Source organism: Aspergillus costaricaensis (assembly GCF_003184835.1).
Source record: "Aspergillus costaricaensis CBS 115574 unplaced genomic scaffold BO79scaffold_25, whole genome shotgun sequence".
NCBI lineage: Eukaryota > Fungi > Ascomycota > Eurotiomycetes > Eurotiales > Aspergillaceae > Aspergillus > Aspergillus costaricensis.
Window position 1 is genome coordinate 91387 of NW_020291825.1, and position 26432 is coordinate 117818.

At 49.7% G+C, this 26432-nt stretch overlaps 11 protein-coding genes across 11 annotated transcripts in view; 4 read left to right on the plus strand and 7 right to left on the minus strand.

Moving 5' to 3' along the window:
* The window catches only part of BO79DRAFT_219771 (ankyrin repeat-containing protein), a gene marked incomplete at both ends in the record, with an annotated part of 2200 nt that extends 692 nt beyond the window's left edge, over positions 1 to 1508 (minus strand). Inside the window, one exon of the mRNA XM_025683465.1 lies at positions 11 to 1508. Within this exon, the coding sequence (XP_025537264.1) occupies positions 11 to 1508 (1498 nt within the window). The remainder of the gene's footprint in view (positions 1 to 10) is intronic.
* Positions 1509 to 6410: 4902 nt separating this feature from the next.
* Positions 6411 to 8769, plus strand: BO79DRAFT_36315 (Leucine Rich Repeat domain protein). Its single transcript, XM_025689128.1, has 2 exons — positions 6411 to 6858; positions 6918 to 8769. The coding sequence occupies exons 1-2, from the start codon at positions 6660 to 6662 to the stop codon at positions 8666 to 8668; spliced, it is 1950 nt and encodes a 649-aa protein (XP_025537265.1). The 5' UTR covers positions 6411 to 6659; the 3' UTR covers positions 8669 to 8769.
* Positions 8770 to 9065: 296 nt separating this feature from the next.
* BO79DRAFT_153363 (glycoside hydrolase family 75 protein) lies at positions 9066 to 9966 on the minus strand (the record flags this gene model as incomplete). Its single annotated transcript, XM_025678714.1, has 3 exons — positions 9066 to 9320; positions 9407 to 9775; positions 9862 to 9966. 3 exons carry the CDS (start codon positions 9964 to 9966, stop codon positions 9066 to 9068), a joined length of 729 nt encoding a protein of 242 aa, XP_025537266.1.
* Positions 9967 to 10106: 140 nt separating this feature from the next.
* Positions 10107 to 11013, plus strand: BO79DRAFT_230489 (uncharacterized protein; the record flags this gene model as incomplete). The annotated part of the gene is made up of 4 exons (XM_025684099.1): positions 10107 to 10163; positions 10223 to 10235; positions 10647 to 10764; positions 10836 to 11013. 4 exons carry the CDS (start codon positions 10107 to 10109, stop codon positions 11011 to 11013), a joined length of 366 nt encoding a protein of 121 aa, XP_025537267.1.
* A 526-nt stretch (positions 11014 to 11539) lies between these two features.
* On the plus strand, positions 11540 to 12860 carry BO79DRAFT_239142 (bZIP transcription factor JlbA/IDI-4; the record flags this gene model as incomplete). The annotated part of the gene is made up of 2 exons (XM_025684884.1): positions 11540 to 12299; positions 12354 to 12860. The coding sequence occupies 2 exons, from the start codon at positions 11540 to 11542 to the stop codon at positions 12626 to 12628; spliced, it is 1035 nt and encodes a 344-aa protein (XP_025537268.1). The 3' UTR covers positions 12629 to 12860.
* A 783-nt stretch (positions 12861 to 13643) lies between these two features.
* Positions 13644 to 15007, minus strand: BO79DRAFT_230491 (DUF563 domain protein; the record flags this gene model as incomplete). The annotated part of the gene is made up of 3 exons (XM_025684100.1): positions 13644 to 13665; positions 13740 to 14776; positions 14867 to 15007. The coding sequence occupies 3 exons, from the start codon at positions 15005 to 15007 to the stop codon at positions 13644 to 13646; spliced, it is 1200 nt and encodes a 399-aa protein (XP_025537269.1).
* Positions 15008 to 15880: 873 nt separating this feature from the next.
* BO79DRAFT_177262 (Zn(II)2Cys6 transcription factor) lies at positions 15881 to 18153 on the minus strand (the record flags this gene model as incomplete). Its single annotated transcript, XM_025679911.1, has 4 exons — positions 15881 to 16064; positions 16108 to 17105; positions 17153 to 17664; positions 17715 to 18153. 4 exons carry the CDS (start codon positions 18151 to 18153, stop codon positions 15881 to 15883), a joined length of 2133 nt encoding a protein of 710 aa, XP_025537270.1.
* A 351-nt stretch (positions 18154 to 18504) lies between these two features.
* Positions 18505 to 19676, plus strand: BO79DRAFT_210273 (zinc-binding alcohol dehydrogenase family protein). The gene has a single exon (XM_025682771.1). It carries the CDS (start codon positions 18553 to 18555, stop codon positions 19585 to 19587), a length of 1035 nt encoding a protein of 344 aa, XP_025537271.1. The 5' UTR covers positions 18505 to 18552; the 3' UTR covers positions 19588 to 19676.
* Positions 19677 to 21242: 1566 nt separating this feature from the next.
* BO79DRAFT_219778 (uncharacterized protein) lies at positions 21243 to 22591 on the minus strand (the record flags this gene model as incomplete). The annotated part of the gene is made up of 10 exons (XM_025683466.1): positions 21243 to 21317; positions 21354 to 21386; positions 21435 to 21483; positions 21538 to 21597; positions 21656 to 21718; positions 21765 to 21819; positions 21857 to 21864; positions 21927 to 22184; positions 22258 to 22292; positions 22589 to 22591. The coding sequence occupies 10 exons, from the start codon at positions 22589 to 22591 to the stop codon at positions 21243 to 21245; spliced, it is 639 nt and encodes a 212-aa protein (XP_025537272.1).
* A 1292-nt stretch (positions 22592 to 23883) lies between these two features.
* On the minus strand, positions 23884 to 24733 carry BO79DRAFT_177267 (GNAT family N-acetyltransferase). The gene is made up of 2 exons (XM_025679912.1): positions 24298 to 24733; positions 23884 to 24219 (listed from the first exon to the last, which is right to left on the minus strand). Exons 1-2 carry the CDS (start codon positions 24707 to 24709, stop codon positions 23960 to 23962), a joined length of 672 nt encoding a protein of 223 aa, XP_025537273.1. The 5' UTR covers positions 24710 to 24733; the 3' UTR covers positions 23884 to 23959.
* A 698-nt stretch (positions 24734 to 25431) lies between these two features.
* BO79DRAFT_199004 (uncharacterized protein) lies at positions 25432 to 25897 on the minus strand. The gene is made up of 2 exons (XM_025681390.1): positions 25723 to 25897; positions 25432 to 25663 (listed from the first exon to the last, which is right to left on the minus strand). The coding sequence occupies exons 1-2, from the start codon at positions 25835 to 25837 to the stop codon at positions 25485 to 25487; spliced, it is 294 nt and encodes a 97-aa protein (XP_025537274.1). The 5' UTR covers positions 25838 to 25897; the 3' UTR covers positions 25432 to 25484.
* Positions 25898 to 26432: the final 535 nt, after the last annotated feature.

Consider the following 26432-nt stretch of genomic DNA (forward strand, 5'->3'; position numbering starts at 1 on the left):
GGTGTCTGACCATTTTTATTATCAGGCTCAATTATAGCACCTCTCTCAAGAAGCATCTGGACAATACGTCCGTGCCCATTCGCTGCAGCTAATGATAGCGGTGTATGACTGCGCGAACTCATGGTCTCAATTGAGGCGCCTCTCTCAAGAAGCATATGAACGATGCCTTCCTGTCCATTCTCTGCGGCCAGTGATAGAGGTGTCTGACCATTCAGATTTTTTGCCTCTATCCCGATATTACTTCGAGTCAACAGCAACCATACACCACCTTGATTTCCTGCTTCCGTGGCCACCAATAATGCTGCTGGGTCGATGTAATGGGTCGGCACTTTGACCTCGTCATAAAGATGGATACTCTCTGGGGAAATGTCGTCTTGTTTGGCGGCGACTCGCTTGCGCATGAGCATCGTGCGACCCCCTCGGACACAAATCCTTCTCACAGGATATTGGACCGGTCGAAAGGCTTCAAGATTGATAAGTCGGAAAGATTCGCTATGAACCCTCTTGAATTGACTCATAGTAAAATCCAGATCCTTCAAGTAGATGGCTATCACCTTATCTTGCTGGGTTCCTTGTGTGCAGGTTCTTTCCTTGCAATTAAGGATTGCGAGACCTAGGCCGTCGCCTGATATTCCTGCGAAGCCAATGTCTAAATGCACCCCTCTACTATCGACAGTGAAAGGGCTGTCAAGACTGTTAAAAGGAATGAATCGTACAATGTTGTGGGAATGGGCGAATGCGGCAGGAGAGGTGGCGAGAAGGCCGCCGCGATCATCTGAAGACGCCCATGCAAAAAGACTCTGATCGTCTGAAATGCGCATGATTTCCTCCTGAAGTCTGATGAACGCATACTCGCCCTCCCCGTAGATTAGCGGCATGTTGACGTTGAATATGCCCATGAGGGAATAAGCACGGTCTTCCACTCTCCGCGTCTGTCGGTTCGCAGCCCATGACATCCTCTGTGCGACGCTAGACGTTTCAAGGTCTTCTTCTCCGGAAAGAATGCCAGCAGGAATTCCAGTGTATTCAGACAATCTGTCTCGGAGAGTTGCTCTATCTCCCAGAACTTCCCATCTCTCATTCAGAAACATCAACCTTGATGGAGCAATCAGCTCCTGAAGGGTCCAACCTCGAGTAAGCCATCTACTCTTGTAGATTTCATCTTCAGATTGTACGTCCGCAAGAATGGCGTAGCATAAGTCAGACTTTTGGTACCACAGATACATGGAGTTGATTGCTTCCGACAACTCCGCGCTGCTCGTCTTGTCAATGCAGCATGTATCGATCCAGACATACTTATGCCCATCTGTCCTTGCTACCGAGCAGCACTGTATGATTTTCTTGTATCCGCTCTTCTCCTTCGCGCTGACTGTGTTGATTTCCTGGAAAGTGACTTCCTCTTCGCCCCAGGTATGTGACAAAATCGCGTAGGGCGGTAATTCATAATCGAAAAACTCCTGGATCAAGAAGTCTCCGGTGTCAGACAAGCATGTGTTTAGCAGACGCATAGTGGAAATTGGCCCAGATATTTCGTCTTGAATGTGGGTAGTGCTCTTTATCCGTCCAGTGGAATAATGAAGTCGGAAGCAATGCGTGAAGTCTTCAAGGGCAGCCAGCCTCATCGGCCAAGTCAGTCAGCAATCGTTCTGGCGGTCGCTTGATGAGTTGGCGAGGCTGAAGGACAAGGATGTGCCCGCTTGCCTTCAGCTAGCACAGCCTCATTTGTGGCGGTCCGCATCAACCTTGTAACCTCCACCATGACAGCAGTGGATCAATACTCTTAAGGATGTAGACTTATGGATCACAGTGTCAAGGCAAAGCTTTGGCAGGCTGTCTATCAAAGTATGCCGCTGTCATAATAACTTCGAGACAAAGTCGGTTGCGCGAAGCCAAGATCGTTCAGACGTGAGTCCTAATATTCCTCGTTGTAGCATCACGTGCTCTTCGAAGGCATCGATCCTGGACAGACAACGTCCCAACGTACACTCATTAAATTCGTCCAGAAGGAAAGCTCTTCACCGATACAAGGACCCATCTGCAAGTATCTGATCGAAAGGCCAAGATCTTCGAGACACGAATACAACCGGAAATCCAGTATAGAAAAGCATCTTGCCATCCTCTGCAGGTTAAAATCAATACTGTCGGACAGCCAAAGTAATTTAGTGGAGCCTCATGACAAGATTGCTGGAACAATGGAAAAGTGAAGATGGTAACACTTCGCAAGGAGCCATTATATTTAGAGCTTTAGTGGCCACCACTTTCGATATGAAAAGAGAGTGGAAGAGCACTTGTAGGCATGGAACAGTCACCTTGTTGGTTGTCAACTTGGCAGTGTATTTGAGGATAATGGTGTTACTTGGGGAGCAATGAGTGCTCTTGCCGACATCGTGCCTGCTGCATTGTCAGTTCAGAACAGAACAGGATAGTGATGATGCGAAGAGCGATGCTAAGCCCCAAAAGACTAGGCCCTTGTATGCATGAATAGCAAGAGCTACGAGGAAAGAAACAGCGAAGCAACCCTCGAATTGGCCAATGAAAGGAGACTATCCAGCATGCATAGAACCATCCAGTAGCATTCAGTCAATCCTGAAGCGATCGGTTCTACTAGTACTTACTAAATTCCAAATTATTTGTTCATATTGGAGTATATCCCCATTATCTTGACACATAAATGAATATACTTACCAGACCCAATTGGCAATGGTGCCTCGTATTCGTACATCTCCCATACATAACTTGACTTTTATCATATAATTCCAAAAGCAGTCCTACCCTCAATCCAGTGGATGCCATCTCCCCTCCCCACTCTCACTCAGCCTTACAATAATACGTTTGGAATCCCGCCACATCAGTCATTCTAGTAGTTCGAGTCCCCACCCAGCGGCCATCGTATTGTCCAACGCACTAACCCACGGATCACATCGTCCGACCGAACTATGTGCTGCTGCTTGCGTGCGCAGGTGTCAAGTGGTGTCATGCTGGCGTGAGCGACCCGGGTCCCTAACATGTCTCGTGATCCAGGCATCCGCGGGTATTTACCCGGTAATGATGCTGTACATGATTGTAACCATAGTACTTTTCCGACTTGCCATCTTGTAGGTACCTTGGGTTGCAGTGACCTTGACATTGATGTTTCCGGCATCTGTGCTGATTACTAACAAGCTAACCTGTCACCTAGTTGTCACTTGATTAATATATTATTAGGTTCTTGGTTATAACCAGGAACCGACCGATAGAAGCGAGTCAGTTGGTTCTGTCAGTATATTGTTACTGGGCTTGAGACTGGAACACAGAAGCCCGACTATGAGAGGCCCAGACCAATAGAGGGTGGGGAATGCGAGCTCGCTTGGGGGAGTTCGGCTAGCCACGCCGCCGGTTGGATAGATGGGTTTAGCTGGGGATCCCTGGCTTGGCGGGCTGGGTCGTCGGTAATTAGTATAGCCAGCAACTTTCGATCTATCTATTTCACGAGTGTAAATGTCGGTTAAGAATAACCGGTTGATGCATGTTTCACTGCAGAAGGCAGAATATTTTACGTGATGGATTACGAATTTGACCAACCCAGCACGACATGGGGTAAGGGTGGTTGCGATGACGACCAAGGCATGGGCAAGGTTGTCGGTGTCAACTTCCGACGGACTGCAAGGGGAAGCCAAGACGGGGATGGCCTGCTATGGGGGACTATTAGTAGTGTTTGGTAATAGTTGTTACCTGGCGTGTCGCTCAGCATGTTCAGGAAGTGGGATAGACCGGATATCCGGAGTCAAGCTGTATTATGCTGGCCAAGATCCCCTTTCATTGTCTGGTCTTGGTGATCAGGTCAGGTCCAGGTGATTCATCGCTTACATTCTTGACTTCCGACGCCAACCATTCCGCTGACTGATGTGATTATTTGGCGACACCACATTCTAACGACATCATATGTGCAACCGTTTCAAGTAGACAGGAAGTATGGGCGTGGTCTGGTCACACTGGTGTTCCATGACTTTCAATCAGTATACAGCTAACTACCAATGATGGCCTGAGGAGTCAGCACACCCACCCGGACGATCCCTGTCTGGAGATATGCGGGGTATTTTCCGGTGTGGTAGAACATGCTGTACTGCCTGCGTAAGGATGCAGGGTGTAAGCCTTGTTGCACGAAGGACCTCATAAAACGACTTCGAGAGAAGACACTTTGTTTGAATTGCTATCTGTCTTCTGTATCTTGGATTGATCAACCCGGTCAGCAACTTCAAGCAATGGGTTGCTGCATGATGAGTGAGGTGATCGTCGAGTAAAAGACTTGGCTGTTTCGGGAAATGAATTGTACTTCTCACAAACCAATGCCCGTTCGTGGATTTCGGTATCGTGTCAGATCATCCATGCGATCTAAGAAGTACTAAGATCAGCCTACCAATCAGGGGGTGCTACATAGTTCATCCCCCCTGGGACCCGGTAACCTAGCTAGTAGCTCCCTACCGCTAGTTCCTCTTTGTGCAGCTACCCCACAATCATCAAAAGTTCGGACTAGGATGGGGTGATGTTGTCAGTCAACCAGGAATCATGACCCCTATACGAGAACAACTAGTGTATTGACCATGCTTCAATAAGCTGAGTCAGTTTGATTCGGAAGGAGAGTCAATGACTCGGCCGTAACTTGGACATGTGGCCTGGTTTCATCAATATCTCCTTGGAAGAGGAGAAGACTGTCAGGGATTGAGTTCTCCTGATCTCTGGGTCAAGGAGAGGAAGTCGGTGGATGACGAATAATGGAAAGAGGAGAAGGGGGGGAGGAAGCAGGAGTGACAGGACTAGCGCTCTCCGCAGGATCACGGGATCCCGCCCGGAGCAAATGAAGGGCGGGCGTGTAGTAATTGTTAGGTAAGGAATATTGCATCAGGGGTGCGTGCAGGTCTGGGGTAGATGGCGACATACTTTTGAGAACGAAACTATATCTGTTAATTACTATAGGGGATGATTGTCTTGGGGGTTCATGGGAAATGAAGATGACACGCCACGAATTACTCTTACGAGAATGGATCTCTCTCTCATCCCACCTACTATGGAGTACTGTACTGAATAATGGATAACTCACTAGTGCCAGTAGGGAGGAAAGTCCCGATGGTCGGAGGAGTGCGGACTCGGCCTCGAGAAGATCCCGCCCCGTCGGGCAGGTCACGGGGCCACCAGCGGCGGTTTTCCATTATGTCATAGAATGCAGGCGGTGATCCCGATCCAGCAAGACTCGGCCATGGCGCCAGCAAATCCGCCATCGAATCATCACTTTTGTCGACTAATGGAAATCTGTCTGGTAATTTATTCTTCTCTTCTTTTTCAATATTGCAAATACCATCTCTCACCGGGAAAGATGACAGATAGTAGAGAGGTAGGTAGTATGTGAGACACCATCTCACAGAATTAAATCACCACAACCTCTGCATTCTGCCAACTTCCGACCGGTTGATTGATAACCTTACCGTGGTATCCCGGGTATCGCCCCCGAACGTGGATTAAAATAGTACGGTAGTTCGGCCGTGTGAGAAAAAGCAACCAATCCGCAGCGGAAGGCGATCGATCAACGGTCAAAGGATTCAAGGATGGACGGGGAGGGCCACTCACAGTGCAGCAAAGTAAGAAGTAGTACCAAGTAAGAATGGAGCAGCCGAATGGTACCTCTTTTTGTCTTTGCGTCTTCCGAACAACCGGATTCGCCGCTGGAAGGGATTGAGGGCCCCATGTGGTCAGTTGGTTACAAAGTAAAAAAAGTAGTTAGTCCGAGTCACCGGCGGGATCCATGGGCTTCTCTGGCTTTTCTGCGCTGAGCTTCCCTTTCCGCCTCCACTCCGCGGGCAAAACAACCGTGTAAAAAAAAAATTACCAAGAGACAGACAGAGAGAGGGCCAGTGTCACCGTTGTTTGTTGGCTGCTGGCTGGTTGGCAATTCCGGTCTGTTCGCCTTACTTAATGGAAATTTGACGTCGACGTGCAGTCTCTTGCCGCTTTCTTCTCTTTCTTTCTTTTTTTTCCTTCCTATTCTCTCATTTTGCATTCCCCTTCTAAACTACTTTGTACTGTTTGATTACTCACATTATTTTTTACCTTTCTCCCCGTGCTTGGTATTTTTATCACCGACATCAACTTCCTTGATTCTTTTACTTTCCCCCCTCCCCCTCCATTAATTGATCTGCACAAAAATAAAGCAGCCCTGTTGAACCAACATTGCATAGCTCACTGCACGGTCCACTGGCTGCCCCTCCGCCTAAGCGAATCATTACCCTGTCCGCTGGCTTGGATCTCTTGGAGTCAAATAGCGTGTGCCCGCCTCGCGGCGCGGCCTCGTTCCATCCGCCGCGGATTCTGTGACTAACAGCAAACAACCTTCACACTTTGGCTCCGAATATACGCTTAATTACGTCTCCAGCGCCCCTCTTTGGCATCTTCTAGCGTCCTTTGCAGCCAGGGGTGTCTTGGGTGGAATCTGGGGAAAGAAGAAAAAAAAAGCTTTTCCGTTTTTTCCCTTCTTTTCCTCTTTTCTCCTCCCACCGTCCTTTTGCCTGTGTGTGCGTGTGTGTGCCTCTCCTGATCTTCTCGTCACCTCACCACCCTTTTCACTGGGACCGGCCCTACTCTCCTATATAGAGCCTCCCCCAAACCATACGCCCTCCCCCCTCTTCATCATGTCGGCCGCCACCACCGTCCCGCTGTCTCTGCACAAGACACCACAGCCTAGATACTCTCCCGCTGTCTCGGGAAACACCTCGCCTACTGAAGGCTCTCGCAACGCCTCCCCTCACCCCTCCACTTGCTCCTCCCAGAACTCCCGGTCCAGCAGTCGCCGTCGGGAGTCGTTCGGTTCCATTAAGGAAGACGTGGATGGTATGTATATCAATGGACGCGCAAGGATGGTGTCATGGCAAATCACTAACACGTCCCAGGCATTGCCCAGTCCTTCGTCGATACCCACATCGAACAGTCCCCTCAAGAGACCACCAAGCGCAGCCCTATTGAGATGCAGCCCGACTTTTGCTGCCCATGCGGTGGTTTCCTCGGCTGGAAGCAGATCCGGCTGGGTGGCAAGAGTCTGAGTCGGAGCTACAGCGATCTCCGCAGCCTGGGGAACTTGCATGCGCGCGGCTGGGCCTGGGATACGCCCGATGTCGCTCCGCCTAGCAAGCCGGCGCCAGTGGAGGAGCAGAAACTGCAGGTGCCGGAAGTGAAAGAAGTGGAAGTGGAGCAGAAGCCGCCTGCAGGCACCTCCGCTTTGGAACGGCTTCCCCCGGAGGTTCTTGACCATCTTATCTCCATGTTGGCATTGGACGTGCCCCCCAATGGATATACCCCTCGTAATGTGGATCTGATCTCGTGCCTGCTTACCTCAAAGACATTGCACGCCGCCACCCTCAGTGTGTTGTACCGGAACATGACATTCCCCCACTCCATCATCTTCTCCAAGGCCCTCAACCACATCTCTCGCTATCCCGCACTGGGCACGCTGGTTCGCCGCCTTGACTTTTCGCACTTTACGTCGGTTGGATTGGGTCGCACCAAGCAGATGAACGCTGAGATTCAGAATCTTACCGCCAAGACGCTTTTGCAGTGCCTGGAACTGCTGCCCAACCTCAAGGAATGCTTGTTGCAGGAGCATGTCGAGGGCGACATCAGCTTGGATGTGCTCCGCAAGCTGTTCACCGGTCTTCCCAACCTGTCCGCCGTGGATTTCTGCGGCTGCTCTTCCCAATCCTTCTCCACTCTCTTCTTGGAGGCCTTGATTTCCGGTCCTGGTGTCCCCTTGATCCTGCCGAACTTGCGACGGGTTTCCCTGCATGAATGTAGCAGTCTTCCCGCGGCTGCTTTCGAGATCCTCCTGCCGCGCCTGGTCAACCTCACTCACCTCGATGTCACCCACACGCAGATCACCGAGGATGCGTTGTTCTCTATTCCGGAGACCGCGAAGATCACTCATCTCAGCATCTCCCGATGCTCTCGCCTGCGGGGCTCTCGAGTCGTCGAGTTTCTGTCGACCCACCCAGCCGTCTGCGACTCGCTGGTGTTTTTGAACCTGCTGACTGACCCCACCCGATCCCGGCTCCTGGAGGAGGAGGATGTGCAGGCACTTCTCCCTCGTTTGCCTTCTACCCTTCGTTCGCTTAACCTCGGAGGGGCCAAGGTGACCTCCGCCCATACTCAGGCCTTGTTGCCCTTGACGAAGCATTTGGAGGAGCTGGGTCTGAGCTCGTGCGAGCTCAATGGCCAGGATCTCAACACGTTCTTTGTGCCACCCAAGCCGGTTGAAGGAGAACCGATCACTCCTTGGGTTCCATCCACGCTGTGCTACCTGGACCTGAACAAGGCCAACCAGCTGACGATCGGCACTATCTTCAACCCCAATGCGTGCGTTATTCTCTCGCCGCAGAGCTACCCGCTGCAGGTCATCGAGTTTAGCGACAAGCTCATCGCACCTCTGCGCGAGCGGGCGCGCAACACCCGTACTTCGCCGGACTGGACGGTTCGCGAGCTGGGCCGTCGGGGATGGTACGTGCGGGACCCGGCCTCTATGCCGGAGGTTATGCTCGACGACGGAGCGCGCTCCTGGAAGATGGGCGCCCGTTGGTGGGGCATGCGGAAGATTCCGGTGGCCGTGGGCGACGTAGGCGGGCTCTACGGGCACTACATGTTCAAGAAATGAGCATGTCTTTGATTTATACCCTTGCTATCTTCTTTTTTTCCTCATTGTGTATGGCGCATCATTGGTCGGCGTTTTGATTTGGGCCACTGCAACGGAACGCGCCAAAAGTGTGGTTCTGACGACATTGTTTTGTTCTGCATAGCGGGAGCGAGTTTCAGCGTTGGGAGAGCTTGACGGTTGGCTTGGCTTGCTGCTGCGCTTATGATACCTTGCTGTTGGTCGGGTTACGGTTTGTTAATTAGGAAATTGATAGTTATAGAATCTCATCTTAGCATGCAGCTTCCTGTAGATGTTAAAGTTGGGCATAGGAAAAAACCCAGCAAAGTAGTCAACACCAAAATAAGAACCAGTAATTTTGATTTCAAGCACCAATGTTCGATCAAATTATCTGCCTACACTAAGTAAGCGTCGCAACCAACCTCTCCCCAAGCCAACGAATACTCTCCTCAAACTCCCACGTACTCCCCGCCTTCCAATCCGCCCTATTCCCAGGAACCGCCTCCCCCCCAACAAACCCAATATACAGGACATCATCACTCACATGCCCATTATTCCCACTAATCTCATCACCAGGGAAACACAACTTCGCCAACGCAATCGACGCCTCCCCAGTCCAGCTCCCACCCGCCGTATCTCCCCAGATGCCATAGAACTAAACCCTCGTCAGCAACTTACATCCTTCCCGCCTTCTCCAAAGGGGAAAACAACCCACTCCTCCCGAGGGGGGGATATACATACAAGTTGCTCCCCACAAACAACAACCATAACACTCAACGGCCACATCCCATCACGCTGGGGATCATAATCGGTATTCCCGAAGACGACATAAGGGTGTATATTAGCGTCGAGATCAGGAATGCCGTATTGGGAGGAAACAATGTCTTTGAAGCTCGTTTGGTCTTGGATTGATTCGTCGTAGCCGCAGTTACCCCCGTGTGAGTTCGCCCCGTCGCAGTCGATGTCCATGTTGTCGTATCGGCCGCCTAGCGTCGGGCTGTGCAGGAATATCGATCGGTTGGAGAGGTCGCTGCAGTAGGTGAAGGTGCTGTCGGTGGGGTTTTGGCCGTCGTGGAAGCCGGTTGCGAGGGGGTGGGTGCAGGGTTTGGACTTTTGTTTCTTTGCTTTAGTGGATGGGGTGGGGAGGAGGGAAAGGGGGAGGGGATAGGAGGGGATAGGGGGCATTGAGGGCTGACCTTGTGTTTGTTGTAGAGCGCGGAGAGGTTGGGAGGGATGGAGTAGGCGGTTGTTAGGAGGGGGGCGGTGGTGGATAGGAGGAGGAGGGTGGTGAGGAGGTGCATTGTGGTGGTGGTGATGGTGGCTATTGGGTTCGTTGGTGTTGGTTCTGGTTGTGGAGATGAAGAGACTATTTAGGTAGGTGTGTAGCTAGGTGCGGTATCTTGTTATGTGGGATTGGTGTTGTTGTTTAGAGCCCTAATAGATGCCGTCATTAGGTGTATATGACTGGAAGCGAAAGTCAATCTTTGTAAATATTACAGTTTACTAATTGGGAGTTTGATATGGGGATACAGTGGTTACTATTGCAAATGGTTTAAGATCAGCTATCATGGTAGAATTTCTACATTCAGCAGCGACGACTATAGCTATTCTATCTAGGTGCTTATAGGAGAGAGGTATGATATTCAAGACTACGAGTCATGTCTATGGCAGGAAAAGTATCTCCGGTCATAGGGTCTCACAGAGTAACCCCAAGAATTGGCATAACTGGATTTGGTGGGGTTGCGGAGTTGACATCCGATGAGGAGAGCGAATGGTGTAACTCTAACCAGTACATATATTTACCATCCGTGCTATCATAATATGGGGAGGACGAGTTCTGCAGATACTATATATAGTATTGAATGTAGAGAAGCACAGTACATCTATCAATTCAACCATGAGGTATGTAACCAACATGATATCTACTAAGAGAGCTAGGTACAAATATTTGTAACAGATACAAGACATGCATTAAGACAAGATATTTCCCTGATGGGGAAGACCTCTACAGCAGCCACAGTGGCAACAACTCATCTCCCGAGGCGGAGAGAAGACCCGCGTTATCAGCATGATTGTGATACCAATCCAGGCACCTGCATGTCTGGGGCATCACCCTCTGATTGGATGGCTCGTGTTGAGGTGGATGGTGGGGCAGATAGCAGTGGGGCAGTCTGGCCATGAGTGAGAATGACTCATGCTCCATGGCCCCACGAGTAATTACTTGGCGGGTGCGGTTTAGTTGTCTTCCTGCTGTGATCATTCTGTATCATCTCGACTCACAGAGACTCATGATAGACCATGCTGCACTCATGCTGGACTCATGTTGGTGGATTCTGACGATGATATGAGTCGGCCAGGGCAGCAGAAGACATAAAAGAGACAGTTCTACGTAGTAAAGTAAAGCATCTACCAATTGAATGAATCTAGTCGAACTTCTGCAACTTTTAATCTGCAATCAACACGATACCACTGCACTACATGCCATTTTCCTCCGGTCCGTAAGCACCAGCCCCATTCCGACTAGCTTAGCGCCAGAGCACGATGAAGACACTCCCGATCGCTGACATGCTCCGCATTCTGAGGCGCCTGGAAAGATGAAAATGGAAGAACCTTTCCAGGCTTGCGGGCCGACATCATCTGAGTCGCTCGCTCGTGTTCATAGTGTCTTTTCATCTCCACTTGGATAGAGCTAACGAAGATACTTCCTAGACAATAACTTCCTCCTTCAATGGTGTTGGGATGAAGAAGATGGCTCAGAATGACGAGGGTACATAGCTGGAATACTGCGCTGGTTGTTTTGTCAAGATGTACATACTACACAACACTTCATTCTATCATCATTTCAGAGTATACTACTATTGATTCTTCGAAAAGATGAATAAAACCCACCCAACTAAGACACGCCCCAAACGAACCCGCCCCACCTACCGCACTAAACCCAAACCGCAACCCGCCTCCTCAATCCGCAGCGGCCTTATAAACCGGGCCTCACCCCGACCAACTTCATCTTCTCCCTCCCCTTCTCATCCCCCATCGCCTCGGCGAAAGCGTCTTCTTCTTCCCTCTCTTCGCACCGGCTCTCCCGGGTCCAAGGACCCGGCCTCAAGTATAGAAGAATGGTTGTCACTGCAGTTACCAGCATGCACGCCGTCCGCCAGACCTTCGCGTTTATCTGCGCAAAGCCAGACCTCTCCGCCGCCGCCGTATAATAGTTCCCATTTCTACCAGGATCTCCCCCAATACCCTGACTCATTTTACCTCCATCCCGAATACTATAATAATCCTACTTTCGACCTCTCGTCAGCGGCCTTCCCCCCCGTTGACCCTACTTCCCTGTTCTATGACGACTCTCCACCGGATACTTCCCTCACTGCCGGGTCCAATTCAAATTCAACTATAAATACAGCCTTGTCCAGTCTGAGCGATAGTAGCTATCAAGATCAGATCATTGGCTATCAGGATCCGACATCTACTCAACATACTTCTTGCGCGACGATACTTCACCCCCATACACACTCTCTTGTGCCTGTCACTGCTGAAGCCGATCTCGACCCGATTGATTCCTTGCTTAGTTCTCCGGAGCTGAGCGAGGAGTTGAATCTGTTGGCTTCGCCTGGTGTGAATTCTCTTCCTGGTAGGATGCCTCTCTCTTATTAAATGAAAGGAGAATTTGACTGACAAGATGAAGAACCTGAAATAGATTTCCCACCCATGCCATCAGTCAGCTCTACTACATCCTCTCGAGCAGCCGCTCCTCCTAAAGAAGCCCCGAACCGAGTCAAGAAGCGGGAGCTGAACACCCTTGCTGCGCGACGGTATCGTCAGCGCCGCGTGGATCGGATGAATCAGTTAGAGGAGGAGCTTGAGGCGATTAAGCGCGAGCGGGACGAGTTGAAGATGCGGGTTTCCAAGTTGGAGGGTGAGACGGAGGCGTTGCGGAGTATGGTGAGGAGTCAGAAGTAAAATACATCAAATCTTCTATCTTTAAATTTGCGGGACTCTCGAACGTAATCAGAAACAGAACCAGCAGTGTTGTATCCTCGGGTACCCAGATGTGGTATCGCCTGAGATTTTCATCTTCCTAGCCATGATCGCCATCCTTTGCCAATAACAACCAGACATTAACGCCATCGCACTAAAATAGACATCCAATCACCCCAACTGCCCCTAGTCTATCCCCCGAACACGGATCATCAGTGCTTGGCCTTATCAGCAGTCTAGAAAGTGAGATCCCCACTTCCGCACTGATAAGCGGTGATGCGGTGGTGCCACGTCAAACGGTGCCTTGGAGGACAAAGCGTCCAGCCGCATAGGTCGCTTCGATGGTCAATTGGGTGCTGTGTGCGCTTATAGAGTAGTTTTGAATGGAAAGGTAGACGGATAAGGTTTATGAAGGATTGATGGGACACGGTGGATGGCCTTGTGGTGCAATTGAACGCGTAGGTCCTACCTTTATGCCGGTTTCTTAGGATTTGACACATGCAACTTCCTTGCTATCTTGTAAGATACTAATTCTGTGGACGCCTTTCTTTCAACCAAAATATGAATATACAATACAAAAATAAATAAATAAATATATGAATCACACACACACACACACACACACACACACACACACAATCCGAAACTCCACATCCCATATAACCCAAACCCAATAAAACAAAAACAAAATCTGGCAACTAACAATAATCACCCCCCAACCCCATCAACATCCCAACTCCTCATCCCCCGATTACTCAAACTCCCCACCGCCGCCATAACAGCCCTGACAAACCTATCCCCCTCGACCCGCACATCCCTCTCATGCCAATCTTCCTCTTCTTCTCCTTCCACCTCCCTCCTTCTCCTCCCCATTCTCCTACCTCTCCCCCCGTCAGCACTACCACCACCCTTATCATCATCCCCATCCCCATGCAAACTAAAATACTCCACCCCCACCAACCCCGCCAGATTCCTAAACCCCTTATGTTCCAACCCCTCAGGAAGAACCTCCACCACAGCTGACGTCCCCGGGGTTAGAAACATCGCATGCGTAAGACCCGCCCCGTGCACGCCGACTAGTATATCCGTGGACCTGATGACGCGGAGCTGTTCGAGGAGCGGGAGGGAGGCGAAGTCGATGGATTGAATTTGAATTTTTACCTTGGGGTCGGGGTGTAGGGATGTCGGAAGGGACGAGAGAAGGGATTCAGCATCCACTAGACGGCGGGTAGAGGTGCGGTTGATGAATGTGATTGTGATTGTGTTGGGATCTGCTTCGGGGACTGGGAGGAGATCGTAGAAAGATAGGATGCGGGTAATGAAGGTGCGTAGCAAGGGGGAGGAGGTGCATGGGAGGATGGACCAGTCGCCGTGCCAGAGGGGGTTGCTGGCTCCGGGGAGGGGGATGATGAGGTTTTTTGGTGTGAGGGGTGTGGTTTCATCGATTGTGGTGGTGGTGGACGGCTGGGGAAGACGGCGGACAGGTTTATGAGCGAAGAGAGACCAGAGGTCGATGAAGGGGCCTGCGTCGGCGGTGTCGACTAGGGCGACGTTGGTATTGGGGATAGAGGAGGGGGCGAAGAGTGGTGTGCTGGTGTTTGTGTCTAGGGTGGGAGTCATTTGCAGCACGTCGAGGGAGAGAGTCATGGAGAAGATTTCCATGAGGGAGTGCCAGAAGTTCTGGCCACCTTCGCGCTTGGTCAGGATGGTGTAGTTCTGTCTGTCGGGTGGGATGGTGGTGTTGATATTGAGGGTGTTCTTGTGTGGAGGCACGATGCGGATGCCATTGTGGATGACAATCCCGGCTCCAGTGCCGTACCAGTAAAAGTGGAATTCGCGAAGACTGGGGATGCCGCTGGCACGGGGAAGGTCTCTGAGGGTGCAGGGTAAGATGTACTTGGCTTGGGATGGGTCGAAGACAGCGCCGCGGGCGAAGCAGAAAGTGTCGATTCGGTCGCCGGGCTTGGTCTGGGTGTGGAAGCATGTCAGACTAGCGGGGGAGTCGGGTGTGCAGTACTCTGTTGCGTGGTCGCGGAGGCTCTCCAAGTAGGGAGTTCCGAATAGGTTTTTGCAAAGAGGTGGTTGCTCTGGGGCATTGGTGTAGTCTTTTGGAAGGCCAGGGGAGATTCCCTGTGCACATGGGGTTATGTGTGGGGAGAAGAGGGTAAGAGAAGATTCATTGCTTGCGTCTATTACGCTCGCAGTGTAGAGTAGTGATACTATTGCAAGGAAAGACAAGAGTATTGCGCAAGACCGGAGAAATCTGTGCTGGGTACGAAGAGGTATGTGTATAGCATTCATTGCATCCGCAGTCTTAGAGGCACAAAAGACATAGACGGCTTCAGAGACGTCCTGAGACATACTGGGCTTTCATACCATCACAACCTTATAAATAACTACACAGTCTATTGTTCACAATGCCCTCTTGAGCCTACATTCTCCATCAAAACAACACACCCCTGCATCAATACGTCTCATGTCAAGTCTCAGCGCGATCTTTCGAGCCCCGTGCGCAGAAAGCCTCCATACATAGATCGTCCCAAGCTACCGGAACCCAGTGAAAAACCTTTATCAAAGGGAGGTCTATAATCGCCATAATCGCGTTGTTGATGTATAGACATTTACCGAGGCCCGTTGCCGCCAGGATGTGTTAGGGCTCTGCGGGCTGATATTCTCCGCTGCCAATCAGACATCTCCGCCGACGACACCTCGTGTTGTGGCGTCCACCGGTTGGCTCAGTCCCCCGCTTTGGCGGTGAGTACAGCAAGGCTGGGGACTATCCATGCTGGCCCAAGACCAAGTCGCTGGGGCCCAAGTGACCGGGGTAATGATTACTCCTTCGATGGCACAGAGCCGCTGTTTTGGTCCGCGATGTTGCCTGGTGCATACGTGTCGGTGGATCTTGGCAACGCGCTTGAAACAGGGGTGGCATGTATGGTTCGCTGCTTCTTTGCTTCTGTTTCGTTTCCTCGATGGCATAGGGTAGTTCAGTCGCAAGTGTCATAGCGTTCACGTTGATCTCTACACCGTCTTTCGAGACCGGATCACCCCACTCATACCTAAGAGGTTCTAACAATAGCAGGCGCTAATTCACTATTATACTATGAAAAAGGAAACTAAATCATAATAGCTTTGATTTTCCTCTATGGTATCTTGCCAGTAATTCGCTACCCATCACAACATTTTTGTCTATCAATCAATATTATATGCAGCCCACACCTCTAAGCCCGAAAATTAAAAGAGACATCCCGGCATCGCATTCGGCTCGAACCCATTACCCAACCAGAGATGGCTGCCGTCCGGCTCGGTCCAACCGACTTCATTCCCCGCCAAAGAGCCAATGACCGCCACGTCTGCCGGGGGAAACGTATACATTGACAAATCGGGATTCTCCCCGACCGGGGCGGATGCCCAGTTACTACTCAGTCAGCGCAGTCCAACAACAGAGGGTGAAAACATACTCTAACCACGGGAACGCATCCATCAAGACCTGGTTTGTGTCCACCACGGGATCGGACGCTTGCACGGCTTGCTTAGCCACTCTCATCAGGTCCAAGCTCAACGCCTTGCCTGACGTATACCCCGTATGTTCTATCTCATCTAGACACTTTATTGCCTTTTCAACGACCGTGAAGGTCTGCCTGGCTCGGTCCGGATCCGTTCCTAAGTTAAGCACATCATATAAAAGAGTCAATGTCGCAGATACAAGAAACGAGGCCAAAGCTCCATCATAGCGAATATCTGGGAAGCGACGGAAATAGACATCATGGGCCAGGTGAATCAAATTCCGGGCCGCAGAAGTCGATGAATTGATGCAGGCCTGGAGCTCGGAGCAGCCAGTGGCAAATTGGGCTTCTTGTACCGAGGTGAAGAATGTAGTGAGCACCAGTGCCGGGCGGGAGAGAAGCATCCGGACGACGTAGTAGCAGAATCCAAGGCTCACGCGTTGAATCTCCTGCCACGGCTCACCAATAGGGACAGTGTCATCGAAGAAGTGCAGGTAACTGGGCAGTGTCGGTGTGACAGCTTGGAGGGCATGGTCGCATTCAATGCTGATTTGATTGAGCTTGTCCAGGTCCGTGGGACTTTTTATGCTGGCCGGCGAATATATCTCAATAGAGATGCGATCCGCCAGCTTAGAAATCTCACCCATCGCTCGGATGAACGCACATTCTTGCATAGGCGCGCAAGTACTGTCATAAATATTTTGCGGCAGGTCTTCAGGATATGCTGTGTCGATTTGTCGGTCAGAAAGGCTCGACGGACGACCCATATACAGCGAAGATATGCGCTCGCAGAAGAATGTCGTCCAGAAGGTCAATCGCAGCCGATGCACGTTGGGATCGCGACCATCGGTGACCTGGGCCCGGTGCAGACCTAGTACGAGGCATGTGCGGGTGGCATGACCCAAGTAGAGATAAGCATCATTTTGTCGCATTAGCTGCAAAGCGTACATTGACTTATTATTGAGTTAGCGAGCTTCATTGGCAGATTCTGGTGACGTACCTTCAACAGCATCAAGTGTACACCCCGGATGCTCGGTTCCTGCAGAAAGATGGGCCCCTCGGACACTCGGCTGGAGAAGTAATCAGCCCAGGCCTCGACACTGCTTTCAGATTGCTTCCCCCTCAGATTGGCGATCCGAGCGCCGATAGCCAGCACCATAAATAGGATATCCTGGTTTTTGACACTATGATCTCGAACAGGAGTTTCCCACATTTGGTTCCAAGCATCAACAATCTCGGACATTATTAATATGGGTATTTGTGGGTGCATAATGCGGAAATAGGCCTCGATGAATTGGTCACCCAGCTCCCTTGGGAGGAACATCTGAGATGGAAAATGAGTCCGCCGCGGATCCGAGTCCCCTGGCCGGGCAAACATGAAGCGCTCCAGACCAAATCGGTGGATGGCATCTGGAATGGAGCAGCTACGACGAGCAAGCAGCGGCTCACTAGATGAGCCTTGCTTAATGCGTTGGTAGACCCGATGAATGAAGCAGAAGCCGGAGGAGGGTCCTTCGTGGGTTAACAGAGTCCGTCAAACAGATATAGGGTATGAGAATTACCATAGAACTGGAATGCCCCTGTCTCTGGGTTCTGTACGCCAATACCAGCGCGGAGCTCATGATGTCGCTTATACTGCGCCGGGCCATCGCTTAGACTGGTGTGGGACCAGTCACTTGGAGTAGTTGGCGAATCGGTGGTTGGGAGAGGGAGTAGGGTAGCTGGTGGTCGCGGGGCTTCCTTGGTGCGACGGTTCTTTCTCTGGCGGATGCTTCCTGTCCGGTAGAGACATCGTTCTGGATGGCGCGCGCAGGCATTGCACGGCAGCTGGCCATTGCACTTGATCTTGCGGGCCCGGCAGTGTTCACAGGCCCGTGGGACCCGCTCTCGGGGAGGCGGCGTCATTCCCGCTGGCGGAGGTGCGGACGGGGAGTCGGTCGGGCTGGATTGGGCAGAGACGAAGTTGGCCACGCGAGGAATGTCATTGGGCCGGGCCGACATCAATAGCAGTGAGTTGCAGAAGAATGGAACAGAGGTAGATAGTTGAATGTTGGAGAACATGGATCGGTTGGAGAGAAGCTAAATCTACTGAACGGATCCATTTCGGGACCGGCGCTGGTTAGCGAATCCCGGTGTCGAATCACATCGCAGTAAGCCAGCCTTAGAAGGCCATAGCATCGTGGATTATTAATGGCACCGATTAATAATACAATGCTTAGCTGTCATCCATTCAGTGAAGCGGAGATAACAAGGACATAACTAGTCTGGCAAAGAAGCTGTGACGTTATAATCAGCAGTCATGTAACATTTATTAACCCCCTCTCTGACCCCCGCTCGTCTTTGTCTGTAAATCTCACCTACTTCCTCGCAATACACCATAACTTCGTATCTCATCCCATCATGCAGAAAGCCCTCGTGATCACTGCACCCGGCAGTCGCGACGTGGTGGAACGTCCGATCCCTACTGTGCCCGACGACTGCCTTCTTGTCAAAACAGCTAGTGTTGCTCTGAACCCTACCGACTGGAAGAGCGCCGATCGAAAACCTCCTGGACAAGTCATTGGAAATGATTACTCCGGTGTCGTCGAAGAGGTCGGCAAGGGCGTCAAGAAAGCCTTTCGCAAGGGCGACCGTGTTTGCGGTTGGGTTCAAGGATGCAATTCCAACAACCCGGAGAGTGGCGCCTTTGCCGAATACTGTATCCCGAAGGCCGATCTCCAGATCGCCATCCCCGACCGTCTCAGCTTTGAAGAAGCTTCAACCCTCGGCTTGGGGACAATCACGGTGGGCCAGGGCCTGTATCAGAGTCTGAAGCTCGCACCACCAGACGCCCCACTAGCACAGCCTGAGCTGATTCTCATCTACGGTGGCTCCACAGCCACCGGTACCCTAGCCATTCAGTATGCCAAGTTGTCGGGGTACACTGTGTTGACGACATGTTCCGCGCAGAACTTCGATCTTGTGAAGAGTCTGGGTGCAGATGCAGTGTTCGATTATAAAGATGCGAATGCAGTCCAGGCCATCAAGAAATACGCACAGGACAGTCTGAAGCTGGTATTCGACACTGTTGCTGTTGAGTCTAGCGCTAAGTTCTGTGGCGAAGTGATCTCTAGCAAGGGCGGAGATTATTCTGCCTTGCTGAAGGTGAACGTTCCCCGTGATGACGTCCGCAGTCTTTTCACCATAGGATACACTGCTTTTGGCGAGGATTTTGATTTTGGTGGTGGCATCATTCCTGCGAAGCCGGAGGATCGAGAGTTTGCGGGACAATTCATGAGCAAGGCAGCCATTTTCCTTGCGGAGGGAAAGGTCAAGCCTCATCCTGTCAAGCTGGGGCCACGGGGACTTCAGGGAGTATTGGAGGGTCTGCAGGATATGAAGGATGGCAAGGTCAGTGGACAGAAGTTGGTGTACAACGTGGCCGACACACCATGAATCAATGGGTTCGACTGTGGTCAAATGTGGAGGAAGTCTTGTACCTGAACCGCAGAGGAGCTATTTAACAGCATTTGGTGAGATTGTGCGTCCAGCATGGCGGTTTTGACAATGGAACATCATGAAATGGCATTGTTCTTGATCCTTACATTATCTGTAGACCATCGTAGTTCGATGCGAATAGGATGAGTGAGGGACAACATGAAGATGACGAAAAGGAAAAAGAGGTGGTGAGGGGCGGTCATAGAAACAAGGTAGTCAGATGACACCTCTATGATCATCATGATTTACTTGAGAGAGACACCCTTAGAGCAAGCCAAATACTACTATGTGTAGGTAGCTGTGGTTATTATATGTTAATTGCTATTTCGACTAAGTGCGGTACGAGTCATATACATCTGGATATTCTGGGGAGGATTTGCAGTGGACAATCTAATCGTTTAATCTCAAAGTAGTGTTTTATAGACACAATTATCTGAGTTGAGGACGAGCCTCGATACCATCATGATCCTTATGCCAGCAATACCCTGGATTGCGTTAGCAGAAATGGCTTCAGGGCAAATCGTGCCATTTCTTATAACTGATGTCCACTCGGGCCGTATAATATCCGCCTTCCCGGCCCAACGGAGAGATCTCGAACAACTAACGCACTTGCGACGACTATCAAAGACACACGAGTTAGTACTATACTGCAGTGTATGCTATTCTTGAAGTTGGTATAGCGCCCTTGACTCTTCATCTAGATCATTTGAGTCACAGACGCACAGACAGCGCATGAGACCATCCGATCTTCCAACCATCGTGTCCAAGCTGCAGTGGCAGTGAAGCCAGATACGTAAGCAAGAATTGATGTGATTGCATGGCCAGGTTGAGAAGTAGAACACATCGGTCGGCTCGCTTGGATCGACATTGCCTTTTCTACTGGGCATAAATGCGTCGTCTCGTCTTGTGCTTCGGCTCAGTACACTAGTGCGCTCTGTGCACAGTCAGATGAAGTTCTTAGTGTGGACATGGAAACCCAGTTTTGAATTTCCTATCAGAAGCCTTTCAATGTCCCCATATTTGTAATGCTTTTATCTAGGTAATCTTTCTAGCATGTCGTTTAGCAGCCCCCATTACCCAATATCCCGGTTTTCTTCGTTCATCATGTTGTTAGTTAACAAGGGGTTTTATCGATGACCAAATAAAATGGCAAGTATCTGGGAGTGCGGAGGTGTGTGTGGTAGAAGTTAGAGTAGTTCTCCGCGTGATGCTGCATTAGGTTTCTCAATCTTATCTGACTCTCACTAACAATCTCTGTTGTACTATATGCCCCCACGCGAAATTACTACGGAGGGCAATGGTGCGTGAAGCTATGCGAGCTTTCAGATTGTGTCTGTAGAGATATTTCTTAGGAACCCGAAATTGCGTTTCCGAATCTATACATATGCTGGATCCCCCGTGGTTCTATGGCCATGGGGCACTCAGTCAAGACCCACCTTTTTCGGCTATTGCCTGCACTAATGGTTGTTAAAGACCATCATCGATGCTATAGAAAGAATGTATATCCGGTATAGTCCCGCAAGTGCTTTGAGACCGAGCGTCTCAATAGATTGAAGTTCCTATTTCAGCGTCGAGAATTTGTATTACTCAGAAAGCACAGTTCGACGCGTACGCTATGTCTCCGGTATTGCTTGCAGGTGCGGGACCTTTCTTTTTCTTAGGTTTGCAGAAGAAGTGGTCCTCAGTTTCTGTATATATTCAGTATTATATATGGGGGGACTTACCTTGGGGGTCACAGGGGCGGACACGGCATCCTGCTATAGTAACAGTAGCATATATACTGTATATATGGAGAATGTACTTACGCGATAAAAAATGTCACCAAACCTCTCCCGAAATCCTTTGTCAATGGACCTGTTTTCTCTTAGCTTGGTATATGCAGGGTATATGCGAGGTATAATAACTCACGCTAACTCCTCGCAGGCTTCAGTATGGCGCCACACGGCAGACTCGTGAGAGATCTTATTTCTGCATATGTTAGACATATCTCTCTCAGATATAAGCTCAGCATATGTGAAACACATACTTGGGTTCATGGAGGTATCTGGCTTGCTGCCAGCCGCGGGACAATACCCAGTGCTTCAGAGCGCTGTATCTGTTAGCATATGCTAAACTGATGCGTAGATCTAACTTACTTCTCTCCGGCGATCTTTTCTTCAAAGCCAATATTAGCTTTGGATGGATTCTCCACTGCGTATCAATGAGGTACAGAACATCATCGACTCACAAGCCACGCTATAATCAAACAGAGTCCATGTCAGCCAGGGGATGCTTGTCACAGTGAGGAACATACTCACACACCAGCATCCTCCTCAGTGAGCGCTTCGTCGATCAGGCGCAGAAAGTCACGAACATAGTCTTCAAATGGTCTTGCGAGGGCGGCGAGAGCAACACGGGCGCGCTGGGCACCGTACTCCAGGAGTATGTTGTCGCGAAGGTCGGCCAGCGTCCATGGCATAAAATCGCGGAGATCTTTCTTCCCAATGTTAAACGGAAGGCCGTGTTCGTTCAGAACTGCTTGCATGCCAGCAAAGGTCGCGCTGAGGGGCTCAGGGCTGCATTGGTATCGGGATTGGTCTCATTCGTATTGTTAGCATATGCAGAATATATGCTGATTAAGTGACATACGGGCCCAAGATGGCTTGTCGGATAAGCCGGCGTAGCTGTGATATGTTAGCCTACCTTTTAACATATAAGGTAGCGCCCTATAGCATAGGCGTGGAAAGGTTTACTTCATCTTTCGTCCACCAGACATAACAAGTGCAGAAAAGTGTGCGTTACTTAAAGAGATGTCATGATAGAGAGACTTCGGTTCTCCTCCCTATGAACAGGTCTCTGCACAACGGTTGAGCAGGACACTGCAGTATTCATATGTGTTCTAATTACTGTCAGGCCATATAAAGCAGGAATAACAGTTCTCCCATCAGTATATTCAACTGTGCGCTCTAAGAAAACTTACCATCATTAATAAATTGCTCGTTTTTCATAGAAGACAGAAATAAGCGCCAGATACTTGATAAAGCATATGCCGAAAAAATACAGTCTGCTTTCCGGCATCGATACATTAATACCTGTATAAATTATGGGTATAACTAAAACTTTCTGGCAAGGTCTCAGAGTATGCTGGGCTTGGTGCATTGGAGGTAAACGGCGAGCCATTAACAGGACATTTCCATGCCTCTTTCTTAGGCTTCCGAGATATTTTCCAGTATTCTGCGGGTCAGTTAGAGTATAGCCTCATGGGAGGCATCTTCTGGGAGCAGCTGACGTTTTCTATCGGCGATTTTTTAACCATTAGTAGTGACATGGTTGTATGTTGCCTTTTCGAGTTTGTTTCCAAACAAGACGAGCTTCTAGGCCTCTTGCAAGCAGATTACGCGTTTACCAGATGTTCTCATTTTTCGTCACATATACTGCCAGATTGAAATATTGCTGCAGCAAGATGACATGGTTTGCGCTTCAACCTGAGATAATGAATACTTAAGATGGCATTAATGGGGTATTATTGAATACCATATAGAAAATTTTCTTCTAGTAGACACAGACTATGCGTATCCTTCGACCACTGAATAAGGTAGAATTGCAAGGACACCTAGCCAGTAAAAAGATATCTCTAGTATACTTATAATCAGGGAAAGATAGATTATGAGAGAATTACGAAAGAGGAAGATAGGAGACAAAGGCAGAGGGGGTATTTATAAGAAGAAAGATCAAGAGACAGGGGATGGCTCGAGTTGAGGAAGGCAGGTGGTTAATGTCTTAATTGAAGCTTTTTGCCATGGTGAATATGGGATTCACCCCCTAGAACTTGGAGATGATCAAGTGAAATCAAACTAAAGACTTGCCATGCAGTATACTAGTAAATTGCTGTAACATGCTAGGTCTAAAGAATTGTAATTCGCCATGTGAGTTCGAATAGCACCATGCAGATATCTAGTTTTCGAGTATATGGGGCCGAAGTCGAAGTTGTACTCACACTGGTCCTATCTCCTATCTCCTCTCAAACTCATATATCGAGTTACCACAGGCTTTTTAGAATGTCGAAGGTCCTAGTTCTTAAGTCAAAGAAGCACCGCACCTGCTTTTGCCACACTACAAATTGATAGGCTTCCTCAGTCCTCCGCACGAGTGCTTCTAATGAGAAGTCCAGAGCCTGTCACCAGCATACGTATACGGTAGGTGTTGAGTTGAGAGTATCTTTTATAGTATTTCCATATATTGATTGTTCATGATCCATTAATGTATCTTCAATGCCTGAGATCTACTACTTGAGTATCATTTGTCATCAACAGTCTAAGCAGTTTCAAGAACAAGCTAAAATGCAAACATCTCATTCAGCAACAGGCCTCATCCTATCCCTCCGCATAGCAACCCATTCCTGCGACCCTGTGCTCCCATACATCGTGAAATCCAACCCTGCCACCTGCAGATCCCGCCACCCATGCTTCCAATAAAGCGGATACCCATCCTTTGTAGCCTCCAAATACACTCGAGCATTTCTTGCATCAGCACGCTCAATACCCCATTTCAACAATTCCGTTCCGACACCATTACCTTGAGCTTCCGGCAAAGTAGCAAGGAATTCCAACACTGCTGTAGTCAGTACATGAATACAGCCAATCTTTAAAGTACCGCAATGATAAATATAAGAGCGAGTATTCAACATACTGATATCACCCTCCTCAAAATGTGCCCGCTGCAAATCAGCCAGGAGATCCTTAAATGCTTGATAAGCCTCCATATTGAGACCTTCTGGGTACGCTTTCCCATCGTCATGAGCCGATAGTGCATCCAAGCCCTCGGAGGACAATTCAACAACGCTCGTTTCGTAATCCTTCGGAAACTGCCATCGAGAGTACCCAATAACTTTGCCCGAATCATCATCAACGGCTACCAGAACATGCACTTGCGGCGATCTGAGCTTGTCTAGACAACGGGCTGTTTTGAGTGGCAAAGTTCCGGGAATGTCGACGTTTGGGAACAACGCGGACCATGATGCCTGGCGGTTGAAGCTGACGACGTTGATGTTGGCAAGGTGGGGAGCATCTTGCTCGGTGGCATAGCGGATTGTGAATGGCATTTTTGGGGTATTTTTTATTTGATTTGGATGGGTTCTGTATGGAGGATTCTTGGCTCGGTGGGATACGAGGCTACTTATACGACTACGGGGTTAATTGCTTACATTGGGAGTGTGGAGCACAGGAGGATAGCCGACGTGAGTCAATGTGGGTGCGGATAAGTCTTCATGGCTGATAATTGGTGAGATGGGGAGATATTTCCGCCGGGTGAGCCGGGGAAAAGCGTAGAGGCGGAGGCTAAAGTTAACGATTCGAAGTCGGGGACCAAGTAGGGCATGGTTGGTGGGGCAGAGTCTTAAGGTCCCGGCATATTATTTGTTGACAACGCCGAACTTTGGCTGTTATCGGTTCTTGATTGTTGTAAATAGGCCCATTGTGAGATGGTTTCGAAAGAATGTGATTGAGCTCAAAATTGAAGAACACAATTTACTATCCATTGTATCATGCTGCTGACCGACTTACATTGCGTATCCCGACCATAACATTTCCCGTGATGGAAATCCCATGATTGTCCCAGTTGAGATACATCGACTTCTCCAATGAACGCTGTTTCCTTTGTGATATGGGGACCTGTGAATTTCTTCCTATCATGCATGGTATATTTTAATTATGTTAGGAAGCAACCAAGCTCAACCCCCCAAAGTTGCATTTTCTTTTTAGAGACTAAGACTCCACTATACCGTATGTTGAATACGATGATGATGGAGATAAAGTACAATGCCCGCATCCATATCGCACCACCAGTTAGGAGTCAGGTACCTATCCACAGCGAAATCTCTAGCAGTAGTCGCTGCGGTCCTTGCCGCCATCCTTGCAGCCGCCACCGCAGTATGTGATAAAAGAGATGTCGCCATTATCGCCACCGTTGCAGTGGAAGAGGGATTCACGAATATGGGCATCGTCGGTGGGCTGGTGGGCAGCATCGAGGGCGCCATTGACCTGGGCCCCGTACTTGCCTATCAAGAGGAACTTATTAGGGACGTGACGGCTGGGTGGGGGAGGCAAGTTCACATACCAATGTTAAGGAGGTTCCATCCACAATAGTTAAGCCCAGTCTTGCAGTTCCTTGCGGCGGCAAAAGGAGCCAGTGCAGCAAGGAGAGCGAGAGGGAGAAGGGCGGTCTTGACCATGATGACGGTGATGTATGGGCCTTGTGGAAGTATGATCAAAGCTGGAGCGAGATACTGTTCGATGAAGAATGGGATGAAGACTCAGGTTAGGGAGGGATTCGTCCTCATTCTTATACACCAAAGCTCTTCGACTTCAGTTCTCACCAATCCGTATGTTTCCATATTGATAAAGTAACTGAAACAGAAGGGTCAATCGATACATTGTAGCACGCCTAGTTGGACGCCTGACACTCTTCCTAAGCGCCTATTAGATGTGTTTGGACAGGGGAACATTGTTACCCCATCAGACCATCATGCAGGGTCCACTCGAAATACGAGCATAATTTCTTTTCGTAGTGTAACCTAGTAAGACATTGAATGTATTCAAACGCATAATGGAGAGAAGCTCCCATGTTTGTTGGTTCAACACTATGTGGGCAGATGGCTTAATTAATTGGTATACAACCATTCCCTTCCAGATTTATCATGTTCGAAAACATCTTTCAAATGAAATCTCAAGCTGGTGACCATGACAGTGCTCCCACTCAGCAGTCACTACAGCCTCACGCACCAAAGTCAGGCGCCTGTCTAGTCCCTGCAGTCAGCGATTCCAGCC